General features: G+C 35.7%; 1 protein-coding gene across 4 annotated transcripts in view; it reads left to right on the top strand.

Annotated features, from left to right (window-relative positions):
* The window catches only part of USP6NL (USP6 N-terminal like), a 111,676-nt gene that overhangs the window by 83,354 nt on the left and 16,128 nt on the right, over positions 1 to 12,194 (top strand). For all 4 annotated transcript variants that reach the window (XM_085299409.1, XM_085299400.1, XM_085299383.1 and 1 more), the window contains 5 exons: positions 1,462 to 1,510; positions 3,407 to 3,527; positions 8,879 to 8,973; positions 11,381 to 11,446; positions 11,536 to 11,635. In XM_085299409.1, coding sequence (XP_085155535.1) covers positions 1,462 to 1,510; positions 3,407 to 3,527; positions 8,879 to 8,973; positions 11,381 to 11,446; positions 11,536 to 11,635 — 431 coding nt within the window. The remainder of the gene's footprint in view (positions 1 to 1,461; positions 1,511 to 3,406; positions 3,528 to 8,878; positions 8,974 to 11,380; positions 11,447 to 11,535; positions 11,636 to 12,194) is intronic.

Genomic DNA, 12,194 nt, shown 5'->3' on the forward strand with positions numbered 1-12,194 from the left:
CACGTCGTATATCAGTGAAATAAAGTCTCATTAKTTTTGTCCCACAGGATAATCCATAACTTGTTTGACTTTACAGCAGACTATGCTTTTCAAGGCTCATTCTTTTCTAGGTCTTCAGAGRTATCACAGAGTGTGAATAGTACTAACATTGCCATTACTTTATAAAGCTTGATGTGAATGAGATTGCACTGTTAGTTTCACGTGGTCAACATTCCCCTGTCGGATGATACAGCAGGTTCCTGTGTGTGCTGTTCGGACCTTATACTTGTGTCTCAATTTGTCTTTGTAAAATAAGGCTCAAGCTTAACATACTGTACTTCACGTTACACCTTAGTTTCTGAAGGATGATTAAACTCCAGTTTCTGCAAAAATATAGAGGAAAATGCCATAATATAGACTTTTCAGTAAAATTCTCCAYGGATGCATCCTCTTCCCAACAGAAAATATGCAGCTTTTTGCTTATGCTTTATTTTTAATCTGCTACTAGCTCTTTCTGTGCACGTGGATTAGTGATAGATAGGGGGGAATTTCATGAGACACAAGGGACAGTATGCAAAACTCAGCAGTTAAAACTTAGCAGTTTAAGCTGTGGTCCAAACTAGCGTTCACGTCTCCAAATTCTCTCTCCCATCAGACCACAAAGCTGTGAGTTTAAAAATTCATTATGAGAGCTCTCCGAGAGCGTATAATTGTCATTACTTAGGTGTCCTGGCCTGGGGAGAGCAGAGTTTTTACATTAGTCCTACTGCCCTCACAGTTTAGGATTCGTATAAGATGAAGTAGACTCTTTTTACAGAAAGCAAAGGACCTATACTCGTTAAATCTTTATAGCTGCTTAAGTCTAATAACTCTGAAGTACGTAGCGGTCAGTATGTTCTGAAGGACTGAGCATAGGACAGAGAGTCAGGGTTGATATTGCTTCTCTTCAGATTGACAGTAGCAGTCACTTGGGGGATTAAAAGCAGACTTTAATTTGGATGCTCAGATTAAGACACCTTGGAGGATGCWTTTCTATGTTAACTCTTCTACATCTCTCTTTGAAATTAATAACTGCTAGTGTTCTACAAACTCGGGCAGCAGGTCTGCTGTGCTCAGAGCTTTTCACTCCAAATTAATCGATTTGAAATGTGGCCTATYCTATTTGTTTTTTGTTTTTTTCATCTCTAAGAATAGTGGTCTATCACCATTGCCTTCTCACAGTATTCTAAGTGGTTTTTTTTGAATCCTTTCAACATGCAAAATGTCAGGAAAGTGCAAAATGTCATAAGTCAATTTGAACTCAGAAGCACAAYATCAACAAAAAATGTTTTTCCTACTTAATGCTAGTTGAGTTAAATTGGGGAAATAGTTTTCCAAAACGTACCTCGGGACTTCTATACTTTTCTGATTAAAAAAAAAAAAAAAATCTATCTATCTATACATATATTATATTATACTCTTTTTCTACTATTATTTCTCCAGGCAACAATCGTTATTCCATGTTTTAGCGGCATATTCCATGTATAATACGGTAAGTTATGTACTTTTTTACTGAAACATGTTTTCTCTGAACATGCTGTAAGATGACTTTGCAGTTCTGTGTCCTTTCTCCCCCAAAACTCTCTTTGTAGACCTTTTGAGGTACAGAGAAACAAATGATTTGCTATTGTCATGTTTTGAACCACCAAAGTTTAAAAAATAAGTAAATAAATAAAACAAAGCATCTTGTTTATAAGTATCTAATTTTATTGGACAGGCTGAATTGTGCATACAGTTCAACTGAAACTAAGTATAGTGTCTAATGAGAATAATGAATTTGTGCTGTGCTTGAGTTTTACACTGCTGATGKTTTTCCCTCTTTATTATATGCCCCCCACTAAGATCATTTGTATGATGGAGGGAAAAAACACGCAGCAGAAAGATGCACATTGAAGTTAAAAGGACATATTGCATAACCTGGAGGGTTTTAACAAATGGAAAATGTTTTTTTTAAAGTTGCATCTTCTTTACTTAAGCCCTCATTTAGGAATGCTCATGGGTATGTATTTAAGTGTATTCCAGTATAAACTTGGTCTCGGATACAGTCCTGAATGAAGATTTTTTGAAATGGAGTTTCTAGACTTCATCCTAGGGGTTAGAAGCTTTTGCAATTTGTCTGTTGCCTGCTTGCTAAAAAGAGCTAAATGGGGACAAGATAGCTTTTCTGTTTCTTCTGTTTTTTTTTAAACACTATCCTCTCACTTATTTTGCCCACAAATAAATAATATTTGTACATCTTTCATTTTGCATTCATCAGTAGCTCTATAGAATTCAGTGTAAAAATATGTGAAGGTAAAGAAGGGAGGGTGAACCATTTACGGATTTGAGGGCTAAGTAATTATTCAAAATCAGATACCACTTTGCTTCATTTTCAGCATTCTAGAAAATGCAGCTGAAATTTCTTTCCTGTTTCAGTTTCTGCCTCCTCACAATTGTTTGGCCCATGAGAGAGCTTATACTTCTATTTTTTAATGCTGGAATATGTTTTCTTTCACTTAATATGTTGTCTGGCTTTTTTGTTCTTGTAAGCTGTCTTGAGACATATTGAGGAAAAAACTCTAGAAGGAGGATCTTCCTTTATATATATCCTGTAGTACATTGTCTGGATTAACTAATAACTTCAAATTGCATGAAAAATACTGTTTAGAGTCAACTGGTGATGGGAAGATTGAAGGGAGTTAGTTATTTTAGCATTTATGCTATTGCATTCTTTTTCTTAATGCATCACAGTTCTTATGCACTGGTTTTATTTCTAGAGTACAGTTTTGCTAAGAACTTTTAAATCTGAAAACTTCACTCAACAGTTAGTTCATTCTCCTTGAGTATTTCATCAGTGAGGTTCCCYGAGCGGTTGAATGATAGTAACGGTTGATTCCTACTGTAAGAGTCAAAATTAATGCAGAGAAAGCACAGAAGTTGGGAACATGAATTTTTTTTTCCTGCCTTGTTACATCTGCATGCTATGTGGTGCTGTCCTTGGGCAGGTTCATTGTTAGAAGTCATTCTGTTGAAAACTCCCATGCTTAATAGATGGTGTCCAAATGGTAAGAAAATAATAAACTGAAACTAAGTGGGAAAAATGTGACCTTTCTGAGAGTGAGATGATATAATCATTTGACATTAWTTKTATGAACAAAGGTGATGTGTATCAGCAGAGAGCTGCAATGAGCAATCAAAACTTCCAGTTTGCTTTTCAGTTGGAGGATGGTGCATCATCTGTTCTGTCTGTCAATATTTAAAAATTTTGAAAGATGTGTCCAATGGTGTCATAATTAGAGAGCTTATGCTATCAAGACAGGCCGCCTCTTTCCCAGAAAAAAAACTAACAGCTTGTGGGTATAAGGTTTTTCTTCTCAGCATTTTAATATTTTCTTTGTCTAATTTCTAGGAAGTTGGATACTGTCAGGGAATGAGCCAGATCACAGCTTTGCTCCTTATGTACATGAATGAAGAAGATGCCTTCTGGGCCTTGGTGAAACTTCTCTCGAGCCCGAAGCATGCTATGCATGGTATGGAACTTCAGTTCACTTAGTATATGTTAGGTTTCAACCTGCCCTATTTAAATTTTAAATTATTTGAAAACAGGATTACACTGTTCTGTGTGTATGTCCAAAATTAGCTCAATAGGAGCTTTATAATTTCCATTTATAGTGGGGGCCATTGGATGTTACTGGAACTTAACCAAAATTGTAAGTAGCTGTTTTCAAATAGCTCTTAACGCAAATCACATATTTCCTTTCTTCTTCATCTGTCATATATAACTAGTTGAATGCTGCTTATGTAGACATCTATATAGCAAGTGGAAACCTAATGCAGAATGTGTTAAATAATGCTGTGGCAGTGCTATCCTTTGGCAGGAAAGGAGTCCAAAGTAAACAGTTAACATCATATCGAGGCATTAGCCTTGAGTTTCTTAGTTGTATCTCTGCCTCGGACAGAATTTCCTTCTCTCACAGTCTTGTTAYTTTTATATTATTGGTTGTTCTCTCTTTCCATTTTAAATTTGGTGTGATCTATACATATTCCATGCYCGTAGGGATATCTTCTGCAGATGTTAATGACGTGGTGATTCAGAAAAGCTGTAGTTCTTCTCAGGCTAAAGCCTGAAAAAGTAAATATTATCTAGAGTTTACTTGAATTCTAATGCTTTTCAGCAAATTTTCAACAAATTCTGTCTCTTTTTCCTTGCTTCAGACTTTTTCATACTATGATAGCTCCCTTCCCTGGAGTCTTTCTGGACATTTCTCTGTCCCCAGCACAGTATGATAGTTGGTTATTTTTCTGCTTGTACTTCCTCAAAGCTATCAAGTTTTTGACAAAACAGTTATATCTGACAGGAGGGTAAGTATCATAAATGAGATTTTAATTCATCAAGAGTCAGAGATCTTCTTGGAGCTTTACAAAATGATAATGCAGATTGTTGAAGAGAATCTTACAAAAATCTGTATTCATAGATTTATCGGTAATCAGCAACTACAAAAATACAAGTACGTAGAATGTTGAGCTCCCCAAAGATTGTGGAAAATTTTAGATGTTTTGGGGAGTGAGTCTAAATCAACTTACTGTTATATTCAAAATCTGTTGATCAGATTCTGATATGTGGAGCACCGCATATATCCATAACTGCTTTTTTGAGATGCCATACACWCTTAAACAGGATTTTAAAATTTTCTACAGATTTTAAGTATTAGTATTTTGTCTATGTTACTTTTTTTTTAATAAAAAAAGAGTCATAATATTGGAATGTGAAGCTAATGGAGAAGTTGAATTTCTAAGGCTTATTTCTATAGTTATCATTTGAACTTGCTGGGGYGAACAAAAAAAGGTTCAACTGGCAGCTGATGAAGGGCAGATGTACTGCCTGTAGACATATGGGTGTCAGTGCACTGTTATTGAGTGCCCAATCTTTTATATCTATATATTCTGTATATATCATACATACATACATATATGTATATATATTTATATATGTATATATTATTGTGGAAATTGTATACAGTAGGAAATGGCTAAATACAGTAGTAATTGCCAAATATATTCAAAACTTAAAATACTCCTATTGGATTAGATAGGAAGTTAGGGTGAATATTGGATAGCTGGAAGTAGGGTTCGTATTTTTATTTTTTTTAATTTATTTTCTATTACAAATTTAAAATAAATGTTTTAAAAAATTACTCTTTATTCTTGTGATTTTGCCTTCTGAATGCTTCAAACCACCATCAGTGCTCAATCTGACAGCAGGTTGCTCCAACCGTGATGCTTTGTGCATTCTTTTCCCCAAGAAATTGGTGCCCTTTTTCTTCCTGCCCCCTTTCAGCCTGACCTGCCTCCTTCATTCCTTCCCTTCTGCCCACCCGCAGTTACAGGACACATACCGATCAGATGATGAAAGTGGGAAGGAGGGAGCTTTGAGCATTGCGTAAGGCCCTACAGGCCGTATGAACCATCACGCCGTGGTTCGTGCGCTTGTCAAAGCTGGCCTGGAAGCATCCTTTAAGGAAGTTTGCTTTTATAGATAACGCTGACAACCTTAATTATAACGCAAATAAATGTTGCTTCCCAACTGACTATTTACTTAATGTTACTAACCTAATCTAAGACTCTGCTTTCAACAGAAGGTTGCACCAGATAATCTCCAGAAGTCACTGCTAACCTGGACTTTCTTGTGATTCTATGAATATATAGACCTTAAATGAGTTTGTGGCACAATGCAGCATTGCTGTAAATATCACTGTAATTTGTGGAAGGGAAACTTAAAAATTGACTTGTCTTGTATGCATGTAACTGCACTTGTTCTTCTGTGGGAAAGTAATCTCAGACACTGCTTACCTACTCTTTAAAGCCTAAACCCTTTTAATTCTAAATTGCTGATGTTCCTGAAGAAAAAATTTTATATCARTATCAGACTGCTCTCTGAAATGAATGGCTGCACATGGAAATAATGGAGATGGGCCAACTAGTTAAATAAGAAGGGTACTAACAGGAATAGGATAGTTAAAAAGTTCCTCCCTGTAGACAAAGTTTTTTCATCCCTTTTTTTCCTCCTCTACCTGTGATCTGGAGACCTAGCATGTTTTTTGGGGGGCAAACACATATGCCTCAAATACATACATAGTCAGATTAATCTCTGCTATAAGACCCCTAGATTTCAASGGGTGAATTTGACCTTTGAATGTTTCACATTTTATGTATGAGATTAAGTCTCTAAATGACAAAATAGACATAACTGACCCTGAAAATGATCTAGCTTTTTGAAAGCTCTTTCCTTTGGGGCTTTTATAATCTTACAAATTAAAGATAATGAGTTGGCATATAGAAATTGAAAGAGCTACTTTCCATGGAGAAAGCAGCTTAGGACGTTATTAATGATGACTGATTAGCTGTGAAGTAGTCATCCACTGTTTACAAAAAAAAAAAAAAAGCCCAAAACACAACACCTTGCCTATATTAGTGAAATTTCCTAATATGGAAGGTGACACTTCTTTTCAATAYGGGAAAATGAGTATTCGTATCTATGAAACTAAGCCTGGATGAATTTGAGCTAGTAAATCTTGCAGTATATTGACCATGCGCTAAATTATAGAACTGGAAACTAGACAGTTATCTTCTGTTCTGGCTTTTTTAAAGGGTCAGTTGTGTGCCATGGGTCATACTTGTTCTTCCAGTTTCCATACTGCTAATTATTTATAAGTGAAAAAATATTTTCGATGTGTTTTTGGTAGTTTTTTATACAAATATAGAATTACTATGCTTAGACCCATTTATCTGACTGTCCTATCTCTGAGAGTGACCAGACACTCAGGGAAATGTCAAAGAATAGAGTAGSCAAGGAGCAACTCTTCCTGCAATATGTATTGTTAGAGACTGGGAGAGTTTCTGGAGAACTTCTTGAGACAGTGATGCTGTTTTGCCTTTAATAGACTGCAGTAGAATTTTATTCCTTTAATCATTAACCGCATTTGGCTGTGTGGCATACTTCCATTTTTGTTCTGGATCTGTCATATGATGGTTTCTCTGGTGCTCTCTGGCTTTTGTGCTACAGAAAACRTTCAAGTTTTAGTCTGTTCATCCCTGTGTCGCTTGTATTTTTATAGGTATCTCGTATTTCCCCTTGCCTGTTTTCTTTTCTTCAGGCCCCTCAGACCTGTTCTAACCTGTTTTGCTGTTCTTCGCACAGAAGCTGTTCTGTACTTTGAGAATTTGTCACCCTTCTTATCTTCTCCAGATTTTCCATTACTCTTTCAGGATGACTGGGATTTCACCAAATGTCCATGATGTGGACATGTGGCACGTGTCAGACAACTGAGGTCCCAGCACAAACTCCTATGAAACGTCATGGATGATCTCCCTCTGTTGTGACGCTTTTTAGTCTTTGATCTTCTTTTCTCTTTTTAACTTTCTGGATTAGCTGCTTTAGGAGATGGACCAAAGAGGTGGAGCTGCTTTGCTGCTGGAAGATAACAAACAGCTTTGATAAAGCCAAGTAGACTATATCCACTGGCTCCCYATGCTTGTATGCTCACTGATTTCTTCAAGGGATCCCACTGAATCTATGAGACACAACTTCTCTGTATAAAAATCATGTTGATTCTTCCCTGATGTGTTGTACCCATCTGTGTGTCCGCCAACCACATCCTCCTCCATTATAACTTCTGTCAGTTTCTTCTTAACAGATACTGGGGTGAAAACTTTTTTTTTTTTTTTTAAAAAAACTTGACAACATGTTAGCCACCATTCTGTCCTCAGGTATTTCAAGCAAGAGGTTCCAATATGCGTTTCAACTATTTCATCCTTTGGTTCCTTGAGAGCTGTTTAGCATTCCAGCTTGGGAGCCTTCTTGATTTCTTCCATGCAAAAATTAACTCTCTTTTTATTATGAGTATTTTCTCTGAGGAAAGGGGAAAAAACAAACAAACTTGATAAACTGTTGGCTGTACAATTCTCTGTCAAATTCGCTGTTTTCTGATTCTGAGGTGTGTGAAAATAGGTTTATTAGTATTTCTTATGTCTTTCATAAGTTGTTTTTGGGGGAGATTTGCTTTCTGGCATTTAGATACTTAATCTGCTAGTGTTTGATCACTTCTGTTTTTCTCATCTGAATACAGCTTAAGCTTTTTGAAGGATCTTCTCTGAATGGTCTCTTACCCTGCTGTGTAGCTCTGCTTGCTTGCTTTTGTATATCTCACTTTTTTTTGACTGCTATTATGCATCTACTCTAAGCTTTTTAAAATAAAAAACAGCTGAAAACTCAAGTAGAAGGGGATCTTAGTGCTTCCCTTTCCAAGCATATTACCAGTAAAACTGCTAAAGATTTTATATATGCCCTTTATTTCAATTCTGTAAGCTCACTTTTTTTCCATTGTATTGTCTGTTCATGATAGTTGGTCTTGGTGAAGTAACCTTTTTATTCGTCTTTCTTCGTGGTCTGGTCTTCAGTGCAGACAGCTCTAGTAGCTGTCTGTGCTGTCTGCTTTTCTGTCATGAATTTACAGGGCATAATCTTGATTTACGTTTTTTGCTTTAATTTTTTTTTTTTTTTTTTTTTAAAAAGATTAATCTTAAATTTGGTTTCCACGTGCTGTTATAGTGAGATTGGCTAATGTAGGCTTGTAACTGGTGTCCTCTACCGTTACTAATCTAAAAGCAGGTAATAAGGGTAGGTCTTGACGTATTATTGTAGCCATTAGGGCAGGATAATGTGCATATTCTTACATGAGCATAACAATATTGTTACGAAAATCTGTTCAGGTCCAGGGATCTTTAGAAGGATAATGTTCTCAGTGCTCTCAGAAAGCCTTTTTACAAATTACTGTTATTTTCTGATATATACGCCTGTTACACAGTCAACTTCTTTTCTTAGGTTTTTTTATTCCTGGTTTTCCAAAACTGTTGAGGTTTCAAGAACATCATGACAAAATACTGAAAAAATTTTTGTCAAAACTTAAGCAACATTTGGTAAGTATTTGTAACAGGATAAAAGCAATACTAATTTAGTTTGCTACCTTGTTTCAGTTTAGGTTCCCCCCCCCCCCCAGGAGTAACCTGAATCTTCGAGTAAACCTGCTAAGCTCTAAAAGGCAGAAGTRCTGTTGCTTTTATTGAAGAGAAAGACATGGGGCATCCCGACTGAGTTCTGCTAAAATCAATAGATTGCATCCTTAAAGTAGTTAAGTTGTGTGTCTCACTTTGGCCTCGGAGTTGATGAAAATATGTGGGTCTTCTGCTTGGCAAACTGCTGCCTATTAAACTGCTTTTAAAGCATTTTATCAAGAATTTATCATATGTAAATGTGTCTTGTCTGKGGAGAGAGGTGATTTTGCAACCATTTGGTTTTAATCTCTATTTAAAAACTAACTCTCTTATAAGAGAGTGGAAAGTCTTTTTGAAATTTGAGCATACTCAATAGCRTTTTGCTCAAAGATAAAATGTTGAATGTTATTTCTTATAATGCTCTTAGCAAAAAAATGCATTATTTCTTGTTTAATTTTGGTGTATTTATTCTAAGAAACAAAGAACAGCCGTATTTTAGTTTTCTGATGGTAGTAGAATGCCCTTCTAACATGGTCCTCAATAATTTTCTTTAAAAATTACATTGGTTCTACTAGAATCCGTATTACCATATCTTAAAGAGTAGTTAAGAGATGCATAGGTGCAGCAACACCTTGTAAGAGCTACACCTTGTAGCTGTTTACAAACATTATTTTCTCGGGAATATATTATTTTCTATTTAGCATGTTTATCTCCCTAGCAAAAACAAAGCAATCGAGGAACAAACAAGCACCTTGACAACGATGAATTGCTCCTAATATGTGCCTGTTGTATTATAAACTAGAATTTAACGTCTTTTTTTAACAAGATGCTGTGAGACTTGCTCAAAACATAGAATTAGGCATATCTGTTTAGAAAAAAAGAAAATCTTATATTAAAAGGACATGCCAAAATTAGTCGTATGAAACTATCTTGTCATATTAAAGAAAAAAAAAAGTTTATTAAATCAAGACCAGTTCTGTAACTGGCTTGGCTCTGAAATGAAAGTTGTAAATTCTCTTTTTTTACAGTAAATGCAATTTGAAAAGACTTGAAAAAGATCTGCAAAAAGGTAGCTTAAGTAACTGGAAAACCTAATTGAAATTAAATGCTTTGAAAACTCCCTTCTGAGAGACTTCTTGGCTGCTTTTATTGGGAGTGGTCCAGGAAACATTCATTATATACATTTATTCTATCTTATTCCATTTTAAATTAGGACATATTACTATTTTTGTGTAGGTGAGTTCAGTGTCACTAAATTTTATAGAAGTACATCAGATGTCCATTATGTCTTTTTCTTTCAGTAGAATGATCATTCTTACAGGTTAGAAAATCTCAAAGTAAGGTGATTTTTATTCAGTCTTTTTTTTTAAGGACTCTCAAATCAAAATATCTCATAAATGTTACTTCAGTTGTATTAATTGTTTCTCATCACATCTCCTTGTGGGTATATCACCAAGATGAGCCCATTTTAACTTGGGGAGTGACGGAGGGGAAGCCTGCAGATAAACCAGAAGGTTTTGAACCCTTGTGCAGAATTGCTTGTTCTGTGTTTGTGTACTTTAAATCTGTGCTAAAGCCGAATGTCACAAGTATGGCATATGATGTTATATAATAGTTAAAATTCAGAATTTCTTAACTTTTGAACTTGCTTCTTCCCTCTAACTGCACAAACACCTTTGAGGAGCTCCTGTGGAGCACTGAGGCTTGAGCCCTACCTGAAGAGACTGGCAGGCTGTATGGGCCATATGGAAACTAATCCCTGTAGTTAAGCAGTGAAATCCATTATCAGTCTAGGTGCTATTTTCAGGCCTTGTGTTTAACAAATTGATTGTCTTAGAATGGTTTCTGGTAGATAAATATCTTTGTCACAAAATTGTTCTAACATTTGGCATGAATTGGCAGCCTTAGCAGAGAAAGAAAAACCAGCAGAGAAAAATTAGCAGAGAAATAAAAGACTAAAGAGACCCAGAGACCCAGACTCTGGCTGCTCCAGAACATAGTTGATTTTTTTGATTGAGAGAGGATTTAATTCTCTTCTATCCCTATCACAAGAATAAGATGAMGCTCTAAGATATGTTTGTACCCCTCTGCCTCTTCAAGCATATATTTCTCAAGATGAAGTTGATGAAGAGAAACTATAAAGGAGAGAAATTGTATTTTTTAGAGTGAAGCAACAGTGCTTACTTAATGTAGTTGAGTTAGTTTTGTATGAAGAATATTGGGGTAATTTAGCCAGAAGATCATTTGTTCAGTGAGCAARATATCTCTTCATGGACAGTGCTAGACATTCCTAGATTCTTGTGAGTGTTTTTGAACTYTTCTTTTCCCCTAGGACTCCCAGGAGATTTCCACTAGCTTTTACTCAACAAAGTGGTTTTTCCAATGTTTCCTTGATCGTGTGAGTATATTTTCTGTTTTCCATTTCTGTTTTTAATTGTGGCTTCGAGCAGACTGGGTTCACACTGTTGGCTGCTTCTGTTGTTGCAGACTCCCTTTACGTTGAGCCTCAGGATATGGGATATCTACATACTTGAAGGAGAGCGGGTTCTCACTGCTATGTCTTACACAATTCTGAAACTACATAGAAGTAAGAAACTCTCAAACATTTCTGTGCCGAACAGAGATTCAGCTGGTTATGCTCTTAYGTTGAGTAGCCTGATCTTTTGTGAAAATGTTTTCTTTATTTATGCTATTTATAAAGAGTGTTTTTCTCTCYCTGTGCACAAAAAGATCAAAATCTTTGTGTTATTACTATGTATGATTGCCAAAGGGAAGCTGTGGTACAATCATGGCAATGAGCTTTTAGATGGTGTTACAGTTGGCCCAAAAATCATACTTACATTAAATGATTAGACAAGTACAATTATAGCACAGGCCTTTAAAAATGGTTATATTTTCAGTAATTGTGTCTGGTAAATGTRAGCAACTCAGAGAAATGTAAGATTTATTACAGTATGTTAGTTACTTTAAACGTAACATAAGGTGAGCTGTGTGGCTGATTAAACAATACTGTTTCTAGAAAATGAGGAAAAAATATTTTACTTCTGTGGTTTGGAAGTGGTTTGTTAGCCACAACAGGATTTATATTAATGAAAATAAAATGCACAAATAATCCAGAGACTAAAGCCTGTGTCTTGTGCCACTAA

This window comes from Rhea americana, unplaced genomic scaffold (genome assembly GCF_003343005.1).
Source record: "Rhea americana isolate MKP2758 unplaced genomic scaffold, rheAme1 scaffold_1, whole genome shotgun sequence".
In the NCBI taxonomy this organism is placed as follows: Eukaryota; Metazoa; Chordata; class Aves; order Rheiformes; family Rheidae; genus Rhea; species Rhea americana.